The sequence below is a fragment of the Myzus persicae genome, unplaced genomic scaffold (genome assembly GCF_001856785.1).
Source record: "Myzus persicae strain clone G006 unplaced genomic scaffold, MPER_G0061.0, whole genome shotgun sequence".
Lineage (NCBI taxonomy): Eukaryota > Metazoa > Arthropoda > Insecta > Hemiptera > Aphididae > Myzus > Myzus persicae.
Window position 1 is genome coordinate 254,840 of NW_019102824.1, and position 21,779 is coordinate 276,618.

Here is a 21,779-nt window from a genome sequence, read left to right on the forward strand (position 1 = left end):
TATATATTATGCCTTTCTCTAGGGAAAAAAATTTATATTCCTACAAATTCACAGCATTGATTGATCAATGCGTTCTGGTGGGAGGAAGCAAAACGTCGAAGGGATACATTATCAACATCTTGTTGCACATGTCCATTTGAATGTTGTCGAGTACGGGTCCTACGGCCGGATAAAGTTCGTCGGTTATTTGTATTGCGTACTGATTTAGGAACCTCAACGCCACTCTGTCTGTAAAAATTTTAAAAACAAATTTGGTGATTATTATAATTTAAATTATTATAATTTATATTATTATAATTTATATTATTATATTGTTCGACTGCGGTCCTGCAACTATATATAGGTCACAGGGCCGGTCAAACGGTCAATAACTAAACAGTTTCTAATAAAACTCAATATTCAATTCTAGAGGGGGGGGGGGTATCTTAACGCAGCCCCCGGCATGGTCCTATTGAATTCAGACCAATTCCAACATTTAGTAACCTTTTAGTAACAAATCATAACTGACATCAAACAAATTGGAACCAAACGGTTTCCGAGAAAACTCAATTTCCATTCAGAGAGCAAACATATTTTTATTGAGATGTTATTGCCATCAATCATCATGGTACCTACTACACAACATTAGTAGACATCAATCCAATCCATCCAACAAATTTGTTGCCACTTTGTTAGACAACTTTCATATTTTGTACCTATAATATAATATAGGTGCTCACTTTCAATTTAATTATTTCAACAATACACAAAATATTATTATTATTATTATTATTATTATTAACTACTGCTTGTATAGTTCTCACGACTGCATATTTTTAGTAGATAATGGCTTTGTTTTCCTAGAAAGTTTTTATATAAAACTTCTTAAAGTAAACATTATTTAGGTTGTTACCAAGTCATTGAAACTTAAGTATTTACTATACTGCAGGGTAATTTATTAAAAAGAAAAAAAACAGCATTTTCCGGAAGTCAAAAGCTTTTTAAACGTGATAAAGTAATTTTAACTCTCCGTGAAAAGCGCGTTTCATTTTTTTCGAAATAAAAATCTCAATTGAAAGTTCTGAAAATTATAAATATCTGAATATTATGGATATTATCTAACGAGTGAACTTAAAGTTTTTTTCGTGTATAAGAAAAATTATCAAGTAAAATAATAACAATAAAAAAACAATATTAGACGAGGTATGCAATTTATATCACTTTGAGTGAACTAAGATTTACGAATTTATTCTGTTAAGTGACATCATAATATAATATTATAATACTATTGAAAATAATACCTAGGTAGTTGGTATTAGCCGATTTGAATGAAAATGGAAAATCCAATTGTTTTTATGCTCTAGGACGATGCATTTAAATTGGGCACATAATTATTCATTTCATTTAGGTAACAGCTAATATTTCAGAGGTTAAACTTTTATTTTACATTTTCTTTTAGTGTGATCAGGTAGTTTTATACATTTTTAGAGCATATAATAACACATAATATTATTATTGTATCATTTTTTATTTAAATTAGAAAATTCAAAATATCATATTAAGAAATATTGTTTTAACGATACTTATAATATCTAATATATAATGATACTAATAATAACTAATATTTGTTTTTCAAAATCATCAATTCAATCGTTCTATATATAGCATATAGCCATATTGGTAATTTGACAGGGATAACGTCTTTATCTATCTACCGCAATTATCGAACGTGGGTGTCTTTGATGTGAAACTTACACAAATTATATAACAACTAATGATATTGGTATGTTTGAGATACATTGCGATCACGTTTATTTCCAGTAAATAGTTGATGTATTGTTCATGCCTAAATTTAGCATTTAGTTTTAGGTTCCTAACATACGTACAGAATACCTAATACCCTTGTTGTGTCCATCCGTCCGTCATCCATCCGTTAGTTACCAGTGTGGAGAGACTTAGGGGGCCTGCCCATCCAACACCACCGAGATATTAGAAACGTTTAAAAAGCTGGTAAGTGTATGTCGCTGTAGTGAATGGTATTAAATTTGAACTCAATGATGTGATATCATTGTATACGAAAGACGATTCTGAGCGGAGACGGTATGTCAGTCTAGGATATTTTATATTTTTATTACTTATTATTACTACGGTAAACGGTAAGTTGAATTGATATTATTTATAATATTATTCTTAAATAACTATCAGTGATGCTGGAAAAATATTAAATATACTTTTATAAAATTAGCCTACCTCTGGAATCGAATTACAACAAATCGTTATTCTCTGTGTTAATATGTAATTTTGTCCAAATTTCAACTTAATATGTCTGAAAAAAATAACCAACTATATAACTAAAAATTATCTAACCTGAGTGAAAATCGACCAAGTTAAAGGAAAACATTTTTTGGTTTTCTACTAAGAATAAAAGGTACCTCGACTTATTTATAAATTCAGTCGTTGGTTCTGAAGCTTAATTAATACATTTTCTTCGATATCGTGGTTTGGATAAGCAGTTATTGGATATTGCTTGTGACAGGATGTTGTAATCACATCGTTAGTATAAATGAATAATTATTACATTCGTCGAAAACAAAGGTGTTCGCTGGATGTATTACAAACACTCATGTTGTGCTCCGTTAGGTAATTGAAAATAAATCTAATAGCGTAACTGGTGAAGTATATAGCGTCTGTACACAAAATTGATCAAAGCCATTTTTTTAAATAAAAAAAGCACAAACATAAATTATTTACTATTACAATTATAAATTAATCATAATACAAGAAAATTTACCACCAAATAAGAAAAAACAACCAATACTTGAAAAAGTTTAAGACTGTCTAGGGATTACTTACAATAATGGGTAATTAACACGATTAGAATATTTGAAAAAAGTTGGCTTCAAATTCGCAAAGTTAGTTAACCTAACTTATCAGCTCAACAAATAATTAAAATTTAAAATGATATATTTTTTATATACTTAAGTGATGACTGGTTCACTTCCATTTCAAAGATCACTAATGCACATTTTTAACCATGCCTCTTTATTTTCAAAATGTTTGAAGAAATAAAATATGTTTCTTGCAGGCCACGTGTTTAACGTCACTGCTATAGGGTAATGCATATTTTATTATTAATACTATAATATTATGTTTACTTGGAATAATCACAATTCTTTTTTAAAAGGCCGGTACGATAATACTCAGAATTTTAAACATCTCCTCAGTTGTTTTATTTTAGTAGTTTCTCGGTAATAACTCCCGGCCGAACAAGACATTCCATTATTCGACGTTTTCGAACGTCATACAATATGGCATTCAAAGCTTTGTGCGGATACAGGGGCAGCGAAAGTCAACAATTATTTTGAAAAAGTGTTTTATTCTTGAAAGGAGAAAAACATTTTTTTTTAAATAATATGTTTTCAACGAAATCGGTACCTATATATTCTAAAATACAGTTGTAGGTATAGTCGTGGAGGTAAAGTGTATATTTCGATTGCGACTTCCTCTGAATAGTGAATACTTGTACCTATATATTGATTGGTTAAGTGGAAAACAAAGTAATAACCTCGTTAGTCATTACTCATTACTCATTATTATTACTCCAAATAATGATCACAAACATATCTACGTGTCTAGAACAAAAAAAAATTAAATATTTATACCAATGTTTGTCTTATTGTCTACTGTGTGACGTGAACAATCTCAATAATCATCATAACCAACAAAATCATAATGAAACATTCTATAATGAAAACGGCTGTTGTTATTAATTAACCAAACATCCCGATACGTAACGAGAGGACTAGAGGAGATATATTGAACCACCGCAGGTAGCCGAAACTATAGTATTTGTAATGTGCACCAAAATAAGGGTAAGTACGTCATTTGCAGCACCGTAGGTTAATCAAAAACAGTGTTCGTTTAATTTGCACCAGAATGAACCAGGAGTGTCTATGTAATCAATCATCAATAGTATTTGATTATTTCATCGGTACGCTCGTTGACATTATGCCTCGACGTACTCGAATGACAGTAATAATTTTCTAGAATTTCTAACTACCTGCTGCCTTACCAGCTGGTAAAATTACAAAGTTAATTTGACATCCGATCCGTCATTGACGCGTCATTACACAGTAGGTACCTATCACATATTTTATTAATTTTTGACAAAAATAATGCATTTATTAAATCATTAAAATATAATATGTTTTTCTGTTCATCATAGTATATATTATACTGTTATAACGTAGGTGGCTTTCCAGTCAACATTATTTCAGTAACATTATTGATTAAATATTTACAACATGTATTGAAATAGTGCGGAAACACTGTGTTTGTACGGGATTTTGTAATTTTGCACAAAAATAAGAATAAGTGCGTAATTTGGACCACCACATGTAGCCCTGCAATTAATAGTGCAATAGTGCTTGTAACTTTCCCCAAATATTATTAGTGTGTAATAACAATAATATTTCTGCAAATCCATAATGTATAAGCCATAAGGACATATTGTTGAATTGATAATAAATAAATAATATATTATTGTTATTAGGTACCTACCTACATACCTTTGAAGTCAATACTGAAGTACCTACCGTAGAAAAATGTGAATAAGTAACTCAGTAAGTGCTAAATAATTTCTCGAAATCAAAAATGTAATATTCTGTGTTCTTAGCTTCTCAAATTTTACGATCGAAACGCATACACGTAGGAACTGTCGAAAAATTACTCAAATTGAACTTTGGAGCAAATTATACAATTCACATATTTTACTATCCCGGGTGCTGCAAACTAAACATCTTCATTTTGATGCATACTTCTAGTGTAGGTGAAAACTACACATAAGTGCAATCTATATTTTGATTTTTGGGTGATTTTTGGTGCAAATTAACTATACCTTATACTACAAGATAAATATTAAGAGAGTTTTTAAAATATCTAACTTCTTTAAATCGTAGAATTTTCAAAAAACTTCAGAAAAACTAATATTAAGCTACAGCCATATTTTAATCAAGATTATTATAAGCTAATTACTGTCTATCTAATTTACATTATTCTAAAATGTTTTTGGCTTATGTTTGCTTTATTATTGTTATTATTATTATTATTATTGTTGTTGTTATTATTATTATTCATTATTATTATAACTTATAAGATGACAAAAAAAAATTAATAAGAGCATATCTTCATTGTTATAACTTATAAGTCGGTAAAAACTTTTGGTCAAAACCGTTTTTACAACAATGTGCAGATAGTGTTTTACTGCTTTCGACTTTCGAGCAAAACTTATCCATTGCACGCGTTGACCCGCCAAATTCAGTGGTCTATACGTCTTAAACTTTCGAGGACTGTTTATCTTGAAACGTATATTAACACGGTGAAATATGTTGAATTTAATTTAATAATATATTCCCGAAACGAGAAGGCAAGACGTGCAAGAGCGCCTGGGTGTATATTTAGATGCGTCACTTTTCGTCTATTTTTTGTAAGGCCCACGAATTATTTAAATGGTTTTACTCGGGGAACGACGGTGAAAACCAATCATATAGACAATAGAAAGGTACAAACTTCTCCGTATTATTATGATTTTCTTAAAACTGATTTGAATTTAGAAAATCAATAAATGTCTGACGTTGACAACAATTAAACGTTCCCCAAGCATGTTTATCAAAATTGTTCGTCATCGAATAATGAATTATTCAAATTCTGATTATTGAACTCGTGTGTACTAATGTAAGTACTCAAATAGCTACGTATTTTTTGTCCTTAAAAATGATTTTACGAAAATATAAAATAGACGTTCTATTAGATCTAATATTCACCTCTTATGGGTGATTTAAGATAACTCTTCAGTATAATTACTTCTAAAGTTAATGATGTAAATTATTTTAAATTATTAATAAGAGATAATAATACACAAATCACACAATTCCTATTGTTTTTCCTAGAATAATTAATTAATTAAATTCTGAATTTTTAAATAATGTGTAGGTGGTCGGGTAGGTATATTAATGGTAGTATTTTAATGTGTATTACTCAAACGCTATATTTTCCATTAATTGTTATTTAAAAGGAAAAAATGGGATTGAGCATGCTTGATGTATCACCGTGTGTAAAATATGCTATTTTGAGTCTAGATATACAAAGATAAAATTGATCATAAAATATTACCTCTAGTAGATAGTAAATACTATAAATACAATACAATATAATGAAACATAAAAAAATGTATATGGACCTGTTTATTATATTATATTATAGACAATAGAAATTTGCAAACTTTTACACAGATATTCCATAATTACATAAAAATAACTTTAATATAGTATTACATTATTGTTACTCACGATATTTCACTAAGTATGTTCATCCCTACTGTTTTGCTCAAATAATTAATTATTTGATCCAAGTTCTAATTTTTGAAATTGTGAATTCATACTTTAAATAGTACACTCGAGATCTATAATATTTACAATCATTTGTCGTTTGATTATTATTTAATGTATTTTTAACTGCAGACGCCATTTACGTATAATGTCATGTTCGTTTTAAAATAAAAAATAACACTTTTCACTTAAGTAGAATTTTTTCTAAAACTAATAATTTTAAGTTAATTTGAAATCAAAACGTTTTTACCACCGACAGAACACTATAAAAATAGTGAAAAGATTTTAATAATTAAAAATATTATTGTTCTTTGGTATACCTGCTTAAAAGTTCAAATAATCAACATTTTAATAGATAAATTTGTGACAAAAAAATAATATACATCCTTGGTGAATCACTCTGTGTATGCGAAAAACAATGTCACCTGCTTACACCTCTACTACACGTCAAATAAAAAGTGACAAGACAAACAAAACCTTTTTTCGTTGTGCACACAGACATGCAGATTATGATGTGTATGTAGCTAGAAGGGTACGATACTAAGTTTCCGTGGGATGGTTGTTACCTCAAATGTCGAAAAACTAAAAGAAAATATTATTTTCGTGCGCGTATTAGAACAATATATATAATGCTGTTATACCTTTTTATTTTTACTACTATTGTTAGTATTACGTAAAACGTCAATTTAAATAGAAAAACAATATTTTAAATAACGAAATCATTTGATGTCTCGCACAGACATAATACGTATTTTGAACAGCTCCCCTAACCAATTCATTTTGACGTGCGCTTAGCATGTATAAAGTACGGCACCGGATTCTTGAACATTTTTCAAACAAGGGCTCGGCGATTACTACGAACGTGCCTTTGTAAATTATTATTTCTTGATGAAAAGCTGTGGTTGAGCAGAATTATGAAAGCACGAAATCACAATGAACAATTTTTCAAAGCATACCTTTATTGTAGAGAGAGAGAGAGAGAGAGAGAAAAGAAGAAAATATTCGCAATTATACAATCATTATTAATGTCGAAACCTCTCAAAAAGTTTTTGATATTTATATTTAAAAAATAAAATGTATAAAACGCAATTGGAAAATATCGTTTGAAATCATTTCGTCTGCACTTATTACGAGTGCAATTATTATGTTTTTTACTTTCTCGATTTTTGAAAATTCGACTGTACACGAATACCTATCATAGGTGTGTTAGTTTAAGAAAAAAACTCAGTAGTTTGTGGGAGTAAATAATATTACGATCATCATTACCAACTTACTGAACAAACGACATACCTGCAGGAATATTTTAATATATATTTTTTTGTCTTAGATTACAACGAAAGAAACGTTACAACCGGCAAAGCCATAAACGTCAAGATTTTTATCAACTCTTCAATAATATTCTTTCTCGGGCGCTAAACATACAATTGAGAGAACACGACTGAGGTAGAAATCAATAAATTACGTCTGTAAAGTACGTGGTAGGAACTGGATGAAAATGTTCAATCAATAGAAGGGACGCTTGAAACTTTTGGAGTGCTCCACTTGTTCCACTTCAAAAAATGATAACACACCAACTGAAAATAACCACCCACATGTGTAATAATAATATAAAAATATATTATATATACTTGCACAAGTCGTAATCATTATGCAGGTCGTTTCAAAAAGAGACTTTGTTCGAATACTGCCACCATATAGTTCGTGGTACTGGTGGTGGCCACGTAAAGAGCCGCCCACATTGAACATATATTATCGTGAAATATATTTACCTTATTTTTCTGCACCATTTTTCAATAAAGAGTCACAGTCATTCAAAATTGGTGCAATCTTTTTGAAACACAATGTGTAGTAATATATATATACTGTCATATTATGAACTCGATTTTTTTTTTTTTATAAGCATTTTAACATATTTTTATAACTTATTATACATTTTAATACATAACAATAACTCTGTGACCTTTTTTCAAGGAAATGTATGTTCAGGTGAGTATTTTTATAATATTATATAAACATCCTCACTTGGCAGTTGGTGTACGACTGTAAGAGAACGCCACACATACATTGCATATGACGTTATAAAACACAATCATGCTCTATGGGTACAGATTCCTTTGTGTATCGTGGACACAAAATCGCTATGAATTTAACTTTAAGCGACGAGTAGGTAACCTCAATAATTATTGAAATAATAATAAATTCTCATTCTGAGGAAATAAACACGGAATATTTTTTTTTTATTATTTTATTATTTAATAAACGGGTAAAGACCCTTCTTAATATGTATACTATTTATCGTGTAAAATTAATATTATGCAAGCAAATATTATATACCCGCATGGCACATATTCATATTTAGAATATAATACTCACATACTAATCTAATTATATTTGTTATTGTTCAAACGTGACATTTCAATTTTAGATTTTTCAATATTATTATTGTAAATTACTGTGATAGGGCAATTTTGTTGCAATTGCAGTACTAATTAGTAAATCTAATACTTTATATTATTAATTTTGGGTATGTATGTAATAATTTTTGTGTTAATGCAAGACAATTAAATCGTTTATAAGAAACCTTATGAGTGATTAAAGGTATAGTGACCACTGGATGAATTCAAATCAACCTAATCAAGAAAATAATGTATCCACTCTGATAAGACGTTCCACGCACTTTATTCAACATCTGAAGAACTTATATATTATGTATTAACAATAATTTATGTACATAAATCGTCACTTTTATTTCATTATGCAAAGGTTAAAAAAAAAAATAGGTTGACAATTGGTTCCTGCTCTGATGTACAGTAGTGTTGTTAAGCATGTAGTTGTACTATTTTTATGAATTTCTAACTAAAAAATAATTTGAAAATATTCGAGATTTTTATGAATCTTGAAAAAATTTGAACTTAAAATATAAAAAATGATCGTGTCTATAATATGTATCTTTAATATTTTTTAACTTCCATTAAAGAAACTTATGAGGAACCTTGCACTACATTTTCAAGCTTTTTAACAAAGAGGAAAAGTTTGTATCAAGGTGAATTAAAAAAAAACGATGTTACAATTAGCTCAAAAATAGTCACAATATTTAAAAAATGTCAACATATGTGGAAAATGCTAAAATAAATATTTGGTGAAAATTTCAAGTGTCTACACCTATAAGTTTTTGAGTTATACCAACAAAAAAAATTGAATTTTTCACCTTTTGGATTAAAACTCCCAATACTTTTCAAAAGCGTCAAGAAAAATAAACAAAATAATCAACGAAAAACTGGGTTTTTTGCGCAAATTTGGTTCATGACAATTTCTGTTTTTGGTGATATTTTTAAATGCATTTTTTTTTCAATAATTAATTTCACCTACTGTAGTACTAATGCATAATAAGTAAAATTAATTACTTTAATCACAATGAAATATCATACAATTTACTTATAGTATCTAATATTATGGGCTGACAAACCGTCTTCACTTATAATAATTTTTCTTAACAATAATTATTGAACTTAAATTCAACACATCTGTTACAGATGCTATCTTAAAATCCAATGTAAAGCTGTAGAGCGTTACCCACTTAACTCGATTTTCTTTTTTGGTATTTCAAGATACTTTCAAAAACTACTAGAAATTTGACCAAGTTGGTTCATTTTTCTATCAGAAAAGATGCTGATGTCGAGAATTGGATCATTTTTAATATCCCAAATGTTGATGACAGACAGAAAAAAAATTGTAAAATCAATGCATTTATTCGGTATGCTCAGAATCTAAAATTCAATACTGATTAATACCAAACAACAATAATACCAGGTTTGATTACCTTAGAGCAGTAGTTCTCAACCGGGGTGACATGGACCTAGCTTAGGGGCGACGCAGAATTTTAACAAGAAAAGAAAAAAAATTTTAAAAATTAATCTCGCTCTTTCCACCATCAACCCTAGCATTCCCCAATTTTGTAAAAAAACACCAGGGTCAAATTTCACATTAAATTTATATAAATCATTATTTTTATTTTAACTTCTATTTTTTTTTATTTGCTAATTTAAAGTTTATCTGTTTGAATTTAAAGTGTCAACGTTATGATCATGCTTTTTTGTGTACTGTATTTATTTTTTTTAATAAAAGAATAATTTTAAAATATACATCTAAGATTATTTATTATTTTGATGTTAGGGTGACGCAGTGTTTGATTCCAGTGGCTAAAGGTGACATGAATAAAAAAAAAGGTTGAGAACTACTGCCTTAGAGGCTACGAGGTGAAAGGTCCGCAGGGCGTTTTAATTAATTCATAACTCACATTTAGAAGTAGGTTGAATCGTTCCAAGTTCGGTAAATCAAACCTAACTCTTAGTGCACTGTTCTAGTTCAAATGTAGAACTTAGTTTTAAAAAAACCAAGCCCACTCGAACAAACAGTTATGATTAATACAAATTCCAAAATAGTCCAAACTCCGAAAAAAACTTCGAACTCGTTGAATGTTTCAAACAAAAAATTTCCCAGTATTTATTTATTACTATAAAGCAGACTTGAAATGCAAACCATACTGCTTACATCTCTTTAAGTTTTGATACGATTTAAACATTTATGTAACTGTTGTATAGTATTTTTTTTCGTCCCAAAAAAATATAGGTTTATTACTACATTAGGGCGGCATTTTTATAAATTGGCACAGGGTGGCCGAATACAAAACGCCTGCACTCACTACATTGTTTTTAGTAGGTATTTAAATATTATTATCCACTTTATTATTATGTTATGTTATGATTATTATGTTACATAATAATATTATAGACACATCAGTCGTCCAAGTGACACACCGAGCTTAACAATATTAGGTACAATATCATAATACGGATAAGACGTGACAGCATCATCGAGTTAAATAATATAAAGAATTATGTATTATGATCTCAGAGGAATCGGAAGATCGGCTCGGCTGCCAGCGAGAAAAAATAAATAAAAACCTGGCTGACAAACCGAAAGTACAGAAGGTACTATAATATTAAGTATCTACTGATAGTAACTTTTACGTTGGTTTCCTTACCAGGTGTTAAGACCTTAGTTACCTAATGCAATACCTATACAGGGTGTAACAGGAAAACCTGCCAAAAGAAATAACTTTTGTGCAAATCAATATTTTTTTATTTATTTTTATATACCATTTAAGGAATAGCTTGAGCTAATATAAAATTGCATGTGCATGTTAAGCAGCTTGCATAACATTTTTAGTTTTTTTTTTTAATACTGGAAATAAAAAATATTAAATCTGTTTTTTATAAACATTTTGGCTGTAAAAGTGTTTATCTAAGTCTTGTAGTTTATTTTTTTATTTTTTTGAAATCTCATTCTTTTTGTTAAGTGTAGTTAATTCAGTCGTAAAAAAACATTTTAAACTCAAAAAGCTTAAACTTTTTTTTAAATATCTACGAGAATAAATTTTAAATAGGTGCTTTTTCATCTAAATACTTATTTTAAAAGTTATTATTTTTCAAATTAACAAGTCTTACTTGAAATGGGAAGACATTTTAAAAAATCATATAAACACACCACTTTACTCAGATAAATGTTTTTGCAGACAAAAGTTTTCTAAAACTCGAATTTACAAATTCCGTACTTTTAAATGTTCAAAAAATATTGAAAACAAAATTATTTTTTTTTATTATTTTTAGTACGGATTAAGAAAATAAAAATAAAAAATGTGATATTATACTTGTAGCACACAAGCCAATAAATGGTATTTATAAATATACATAAAATACAATCTGAATAAAATTGATTATAGAGCAAAAGTTATTTTATTTGTTATGTCTTCCTATTACAGTGTTACATACCTATTGTATAAAATTACTTTCAGATAACCGAAAAACAGTATTTGAAACGAAATAAACAGATCATAATATATTTATTACAAGAGTAATAAGTTTGAGTCATCGATTTTCAGAAAAGCGCTACGTGAACATTTTCTTAACAACAATATTATTATTATTATTATTATTATTATAACGTTATTATGTCATGAATATTGAAGCTAGTCAGATATAACATCCATGCGTGAGCAGTAATCACGTTATTATTATTATTAAATTATTGTGCTTTCAGTCAGCCACCACCACATGTTGAGTCATAATATAGAAATATGATAATACTATAATATCATGCTGATGATATCGAAATGAATACGAGTTTAAATGAACTAGACATCCATATAATGTAATTTTGCTTGAATCTCGTATAATAATTTATTATTATTTTTTATCATATTTTTAATTTTAAGATTCTGAGATTTGAAAACGATACGCGTGTTATTATTATTTTTTTTTCTTTAATTGCATCATCTTTGTAGGCACATCTTTTAGAGCAGTAAAAATAATTCAATCTACAATATTGACGGTGATTTTGTGTTGAAAATTGGATTTAGTTCTTATAATGGTGAATCAAAAGTCAAAAGTAACTATAGTGACTACATACGAGTCAGTCGAAGGGTCGACTATTATAACTAGGGCTAGAGAATTGTGTGAAATTGTATGTTTTTTTAGGGCTTTTTAATTTATTGCTAAGTAAGATTGAAACTATTTCTATAATACTAGCAAAAAATATATTAAAAGTATAAAATACATATTTTTGCAAAACCAATTTCGTAATTTAGTAGTTTTAAGAGTATATTTCTTAGTTTTACTATTTTCAGAACATATTTGATGCACGATGATTTACTAATTAATGTACACCTAATGTAAATTTATTTTAATAGTTTTCACTAGGTAGGTATTATTGTATTAAAACTTACAAAAATCAGTGTGAAGAAAAAAAGGTGGGGACTTAGGGCGAGCATGTTTGGTACATCATCCTGTGTACAGTGTGATCCCGAACTTTGTAAGTAAATACCTACCTACTTAGCAGCGTAAGGCGTTTTTCAGCAGTAAATACTAAATATTATTTCATAGGGTAGAAATATCCTCCATTCTCAGTTCAAATTTTAATTGACCTTTATAAGACAAACTGTATTACGATGTTCTATAGGCAGTATCAACTACGTGACACCATATAAATTACGGTCGTTATGAAGAATTTATGAACCTACCCGAATTATATAAATTGATATGAATATTTTTAATAAGGCTATTTTTCGAGGAAAATTGTACAACCTTTACTAGACACATTTTTTTGTAATCTTTTTTTTCTACAGTTTATTAATTAAAATAATATCTACGTGTTTAAATCCATATAACTCCTTATTCGCGGTAATACGCAGTTAAACAGTTTTTTACTTTTCAGTAAAATCGATCGGTACTGAAGTATATTGATTGGGCTTACCTACATTGCGATTCACCAACCATGCTCCTTTGTTTTATTTAACAATAAATTTATTCAAGACATGATTTTTGGAATTTTAAAATTGTATAAAAATATTAGATTTACTCAGAGACAGTAATATTTTTTTTGTACCTGTAATGATGCAAACTACTGTTTTTTTTCAAATGAGAACTACGTTTTTGTTGAAGATTATGAAGGGGATATTTTTTTTTATAATACTGATGGCACCTGATTAAAAATTTGAACAAGCAGTTATTTTCAATTGCCTATTAAAATGTGTATTATAAGGATAGTGTCCTTAAAACGGGTCTTACAATAATATAAAATATCCGTAATAAATTGCAGGAACTAGTATTTATAATACTTAGACCATTTTTACAAATCATTTGTGTCGACAAATTAGTAATAATCATCAAAATTTTCCATTCATCATAGTCCCCATATCTCCCAAACCCATTATTATGGACTAATATCCTCATAAGTTATAGCTAATGCCTAATAGTTAAAGTATACAAAGTTTAACTTTAGCTAATCAATTATAAGCTATATTATAATATTTAAAGTACCTAGTAGTTTAGTACCATACCAGTTTACACAAAACTTAACATGATATTAGATCCGTCACAAACATAATTAAAAAATTAATTTACCAATTTTCCATTCCACATGGTCTTTCATATATCACCATCGTGTAGCTTTCTGTGTGCCTACCACAAGTGACAGTTCTTAAACTGGGATATGTAGTTTGAGAACCCCTAGTATATAAATACGCTAAAAGCTAAAATAAAGACATCTGTAGTACAAAAGAGTATGTGGAGTATGTACTTATTAACTTATGTATTGTTTAATTAATTTCTCAATAACATTTTCTTTGAGAAACACAAACAAATCTAGAAAAACTGATATTGAATAACTGCATTACCAGAAAAAAATGAGTGAGCTTGCTAAGTAAGTCATCCTGTATGTATATTGTGTATATTGTATACGGGTAACTATGATTTTTAAATACAACTGTTAGAGCTTGCAAATTAAACCATAAAACCATTCCTTTTCTATCTTACAATTTAACATTTTAATATTATAGATTTTCAAAATATAACAATTTATTGTTATACCGGCTGAAGCATTGATATTGCATAAAGTACATTTTAAAATGAAGATATTTTGTAGTACAAAAAATATGTATTTAGAATTGTAGATATTTTATTTATCGTTTAGTTATTTTCTCTCAAAGACAACTTTAACTAAGAAATACAAAAAAATGTCGATAATTTGAAATTAAAAATTCCAAAAAAACCTGATTTTGAAATACTGTGTTTTTACATAGAAAAGAGAGGTGAGCTTGCTTGGTGAATCAACTTGCATACTATATACTATACAGGTGTAAATACAGTGAGAGACACAGTGTGAGTGTGTGTTGGTTTATTCTTGGACATTTCCATTCCCACACTGTTCATTCGATACAAAACTAACAAAATAATATAATAATAATATTACACTGCTAGCACAAACAAATGCGAAGTCGATACAATTAGGTCGGCTGGAAATTAACGCGTATACATATTTTATTTCGTCCAGCTTATAATACAATATTACTATATTGTAGTATTATATTTAATATATTAAAGTATAATATGAAATATCAATGTTCGTTTGTAGATGACGTCATACTAGGTAGTAGCTGGTATTATAGTATTATATGACGATAATATTATTATCGTCTAGGTACTCTAGAGCAGGGATCACCAAAAGGCGGCCAGCGGGCCACATCCGGTCCGTGGATAAATTTTAACCGGCCCGCACGTACGGTACGTAATTTGCACCATCGCAGGTGGTAGTAAAAAATAAGAATTGTAACTTGCACAAAAATGCAATCTACATCTTTTGATAGCACAAGTTTCGATAGCATAAAATGTTAAACATCGAAGCATTGTGTGAAAACTGAAAAGCTAATCTATAAGCAGTTACCTATAGATACTATTATAGAGATGTTAAAATATAATGGTTTTTTATTGTATTATAATACGGTACCCAGGGCCCTTGCAAGCACGGGGGAGGGGGATTGTACCTGGAGTACAGGGGCCCGTTGAAATTGATTTGTAGTGTTTGAAAATTTAAAATTGTTATATGAATATTTATTTTATATAAATAATATTTTATTGGGCTTGAAAAAACTTTTAGTACAGGGGCCCAAAATTTGATGTGGTGAACCTGATGGCACTTATTATACCGTACTTATAGAACCTTTCAGTACCTAAAGTACCTTATATTATTATAAATCAAACTCAAGCTATAAAACTAATGTATATTATATTAGAACCAATTTAAAAATGGCTAAATTAAGTAAGAAAACATTTTAAAATCTACAATAATACAATAATTATCTTAAAGTAAATTAATATATAATCATTCTACCAATCCTGATATACCTAGTGCCTAGAAATGATTTTAATTAAAAATAATGTAGTTAAAATGCATTGTAAATTATATTCTTAAACAACAAACTAATTTTCTAATAATATTAAGATTACAAAATTAATTTAAATTAAACACAATTAAATTTTAAAAAAATCGAAAAATTGCAAAAAGGTGCATTTGAAATTCTTAGATTTTGATTATTACTTAGGTACTTAAACGCTTTTAAAATGTACTTGGTAATAAATCGGGACAGTAGGACAACAATTTTTAAATGCAACAACATCTACAGTGCCCTAATTATTATTAACAATTGTGGAGATGAAAATACAAACAACGAATATAATAACATAATAAAAATAACCCGGGAACTCACTCTATCATATAGTAGTTGTCGAGTGCACCTCGTCATTATAAATAGGTCACTCCTGCAGTACTACAGGATTTATTGGATTTGAATTCAACGACAAATCTCCGTATTCGATGAAAATATTTTTTTAAGCTGAGATATTTTAGATAGGTAATATCAGTAGAATAATTGTGTACCTATCTCATTATTTCTAGAAACTCGTTTTACTTATAGACTGCTATATATTATAATACGTGTCATGATTAAGACGACTTTAGGCATGTTAATATGTGTATAAAAAAAGAAAATGATCTCGCCTAGTTATTAAAAATACTACCCACTAGGTGACTAAAGTATTTCACTGCGGACTATAATTGGTCTCACACAGACAGTTCTTCTCAAGCTGTGAGCAGCAGTCTCTTATAGTTGTCCGTAAGATGTTACTGGGGGAGGTGTGTAATAATTGGATATATTTATTTTATTTTAACTATTATCTCAAGGCGTTAAGCGTTTATGAAAAAAAATCATAATTATTTTCGACTATCAAAATTAAATGATCGGTTATTTAATAATAATATTATTATTACATCAAGAAGTTTATTTTACTTTACAATCATATGCTTGGTATTAGCTTAGTGTTAGCAACTTTTTCTTCGGCTAAGACCATTTTTTTTTTAACTTAAGGTGGACCTTGACAATTTAACATTAAATTTAGGGGCTCCATGACAAAGCATGTTGAGAATCACTAGCCTGTAGTATACTGGTTACAACAAACATTGCCTCTAACGGTTTGACTCCTGCTGAATCCCTCCCCCCTCACAAAAAAAGGAAGAAATCAATATTTGAGTCGGTAACGAGGATCAATCTCTGGAGGCTGAAATCTTATATTATAATATTATTATATCATAATTCTCTATTAGCTATATAAAACAATTATTATAATTAACAAGAGACGAATACAACTACAACAAAGTGGTGTCTGCAGCAGACATCGCACTGGGAAGGTACCTATTATATATACCTAATACATCTACTGACCTATTATAGAACTAAACTTCGCCGCGAGTAACGGAGGTACGATAATTATAATAATATTTTACTACCTATATACCATAACTTTACTACCATAATAATATAATAATAATACTCGTAAATAATATTAGTATACCGTGAGCATCCGTTTCTAATTATAGTCTAAATAATAATATTAATACTCACTCAACACCGCGTTTCCAGGCACCAAATCACTGGCAAAGATTTTCGTTTCGCCGAATTTCGGTGGATACGAGCGAAAACTTTCAAGTTGCACGTACGTGCTGTTTTCCATTTCTTTGAGCTTAGCCTTCAACACGTAGCTCGTCTCAACGTTCTCTGCAACACGCGAAGAATCGATTGCGTTTAATTATAATATAATATACAGAGTGTAACATTAATACCCGACAAATGAATTAATAACTTTCGTTCCAATTTATATTTTTTCTGTATAAATTATCAACTCGTGCAGCCATACGGGTATTGTATAACATTTTTTTATTTTTTAATACTGTTAATACAAAAATACCACAATATAATATGGGGAAATGGCCAATTTGTAAATCTGTTTTTTAGAAAACGTTTGATTAAAAATACACCAAAGCGCCTAACCTAAGTCAAGTGGTTTATTTTTATGATTTTTTAAAATGTCAAATTTTGTGGAACTAAGACTCATTAATTTTAAAAGTAATAACTTTCGATAATTATTTTGGATTTTAATAATCACCTATTCCATTACCCCTCATAAAATGTTTAAAAGTGAATACTTTTTGAATTAAAAATGTTTTTTGGATAGACTTAACAAAAATAATAATGTTTCAAAAATGTTTACAAAATAACCTACAAGACCTAAATACATTTTTTTACCGTCATCATATACGAGTATATCAGACTTCGATTTTTTATTTTTAGTATTAAAAATAAAAATAAAAAATGTTATACTATAAGTGTAGTTTAATCATCTTTAAAGGATATAAACAAAAAACATTGAAATCCCAACATTATTTAAAACAAAAGTTATATAATTTGTCTGGTCTTCCCGTTACACTCAGTATATATTTTAAGGTTACAGCATTGAGGTGTGGACGACGTAGATAATAATGGTAATAATAATATGATATAAAACGTAAAATTATAATATAATATAATATTATAAATACGCCTCAGCTGATAATAATATAATTTTATGTATATAAATATATATGTGCGTGGAAAAGTTTTGACATTGTTTTACGCTGTTTGTAATACATATTGTATAGATATACACAACATATTAGAATATTGTATATTATATTATAGGTACCTACATGTTGAACACTTCTAAACTTTCTAGACCAAAACGCCCCGAAGGTTGTGTACTGTGCAGCGTATGTCAATATGATATATTATATATTTTATAATTATACTTAGGTAAATACATATATTACAGGTAGTTTATATGTATACTTATACGAAGTAGCATATTATTATTAATATTATCATAACGTTTAAGACCACGGTTTTATACAAAGTTTATTATATAGGTATAACAATATTATATATATATGTGTTTGACTTTACTGAATGTTATGTTGTATCGACCGTTGGCGTTTATGGGCATACGTCCCAGATATCCTTTGAACTGATATTGACCGGAGCTTAATAAGTTTTTGAAGTTCGAGGTGAATCCCACTTCCATCTGATTAGGGTTTTGAAGTTTTGATCTGTATAACATCATCACGTTATATTATTATTCCAACATGCATCGTTCAAATAATATTCATATTAATATACTATAGGTATAGCTGTAACGACCGGCGTTGTCAGTGATAGAATTTGTTTTTTTTTATAAACACATTTATAAAAATATATATATATATATAATATTAAATCATCTACTAATATTATGATGGAAATGTAACCAGCATTAACCACATAAATATTGTTAAAAATGCATAATATTATTTTTAAATTTAAGCAAATCGGTCCGCCGTTCTCGATTGAAGTGCAACTCAGCCACCTTGGTAGGCAATGTGCGAAAATTCGATCTGATGCATGCTTCTTTTAACCAGTGGCAATAACGGATGAACGGAAAAAAAATACAGATTTCTGCTAATTATTTCTCTTATAATCAACAGCAACCATTTATAAACAAAAATGTCTTCCATCGATCTCAAAATCCCTCTCTTAGGAACCCTCAGGGTTGAACATAAGGTCCAATTATTGTGAATCTAAATGCCATCCAGGTAACAACTCAAAGACACACAAAAAATTTCATCAAAATTGGTCAACTCGTTTAGGCAGGCAGGCATAAGAGACATACAGACAGACTTAATTTCATTTTTTTATGTATAAATGAATAATATTTATACCATAAGAAAAGTCTACAACTGAATTTGGTTGATAATATTATTATAGTAAAAACTCTGCAATTAAGTAAATACTTATCTATACTATTTAATATAATTACTAGAGCTCGGATTTATATGCAAATACATATTTATACTGTTATTAATTAATAATTTAATTTGGACAAGTGATAAATTATTTTCAAATGATTTGTAATAAAATTTCTCATGCCTAACCTAACATAATTGTGACGAATGAAAACTGTATTTATTATTTTTTTTTTACTTTTTTTTTTACTAATTTGTCCACTAGTATTGTTGTCCGAGAACCATAAAAAATAAGCCTTCAGCTGAGTATTTGACATCTCTGCCTTGGAATAAGCTTACAAATATTTGTAGTTTGCAGTTTACAATATTATAAAAACCTTTAATAGAACAATTTATAAATCAGCCTCAACCCATCTTTTGAAGACTGTAAGTTATCAAATGTGTCAAATGTTCAGGTTTTTTAAGTTAACTACGCAATTAATATTATATTATTATAATTTAAGGATTGAGTGTTAAGCATATATGTGTTACTGTAAATACAAGATATTCAGTACGGTATAGTGCAGAAAACTAACAATTAATATTTTTACTAAAATTCTTTTAATGAATCAAACATTATTTTTCGTAAATAGATTCTAAATCTACTGTTAAAATATGTACCTAAAGATTATATTTGTATACTCCATTATTGTGAAAAATGTATGGCAATATCGGAAACATAGTTTTGTTTGAAAATCTCTGGTGTATACTATGAAGTATAAACGGTGTTGGTAAAAAGGATATGAGTAAAAAAAAACACTTATTTAGGACACACAAACAAGTTTTGAAACCATTAAAATGAATTATTTTTATTTTACAGATACACAGGTAATTTAAATACCTATACAATTTAAGTACAATAAATTTACCCTAAGTGTTTTATTCATTATTACAGGGAAACTTCCATATAACGAAGTCAAATAGGCAGCAAAAAAAAATTCGCAATATTATGGAGGAATTCGTTAAATAGAATTACGTATTCTTTTCATCTTTTTTTTAAAATGTTATTGTATGTATTTATATACTTCTATGTTGTATATGTTATGTAAAAAATAACATAAAATATAATAATATTACAGTTTAATTTCGTTTTTGATTTTATAATTCAAAAGAAATAATAAGTGAGTTTGGTTTCCTTATTATTTTTATAAATTGTACTTTTTTCGTAAAAAGTTTCTATATATAATAATTAAATTTTAAGATACTGCAATAAAATTAATCAGTTTGCCTACCTTCGGTGTCTTAACTTTATCGGATTCATTGTTCATGTACAATTTTAGAACTATGTTAAAAAAATTTATAGTGACAACATTTACAAAAACCAGTTTTTATTGAATAATAATATTTCGTAATATAGAAACATCAAATTCGTTATTTAGAGATAAATTTACGTGTATTTAACAATGAAGGTCATGGCTCTCAAAAATAATTCGTTAAATAGAAAATTTCGTTAAATATGTTCATTGTATGGAAGTTTCACTGTATAATATTATAATATTATTATATTGGCTTATGCCCATATGCATGATTATTAACTAACCACTTTTATATGACCTGTGCTCTTTTTTACAATCCACAGAATAGGTAACAAGTACCAATGTGCAATACACATTATCTAATATAATGTTATCTAACTCAGTTGATATATCGTTTCTCATTTTCTGTCAAATTAATTATTTTTATAATTTGCATCTTCGATTATTTGACAGAATATATCATGGTACAATACAGAATATGTAGTAAACTGACATATTAATAGCAAGAAATAATATTGTTATTTATAAGTTGAATACCTTAAATCCGTGAAATGCCTTTAGGCTTTAACTTTTTATAAATGTTAAATAACTGTATTTCGAATATAATAAAATTACAAATAATACATAAAGCAGAGAT

The 21,779-nt window shown here is 28.3% G+C and overlaps 1 protein-coding gene across 1 annotated transcript in view; it reads right to left on the reverse strand.

Moving 5' to 3' along the window:
* Positions 1 to 21,779, reverse strand: part of LOC111033206 — a 38,235-nt gene continuing 16,456 nt past the window's right edge. The window contains exons 4-6 of the mRNA XM_022313847.1: positions 19,033 to 19,175; positions 17,659 to 17,811; positions 1 to 228 (exon numbers count right to left, since the gene is read on the reverse strand). Of these exons, the coding sequence (XP_022169539.1) occupies positions 65 to 228; positions 17,659 to 17,811; positions 19,033 to 19,175 (460 nt within the window). The 3' untranslated portion in view covers positions 1 to 64. The remainder of the gene's footprint in view (positions 229 to 17,658; positions 17,812 to 19,032; positions 19,176 to 21,779) is intronic.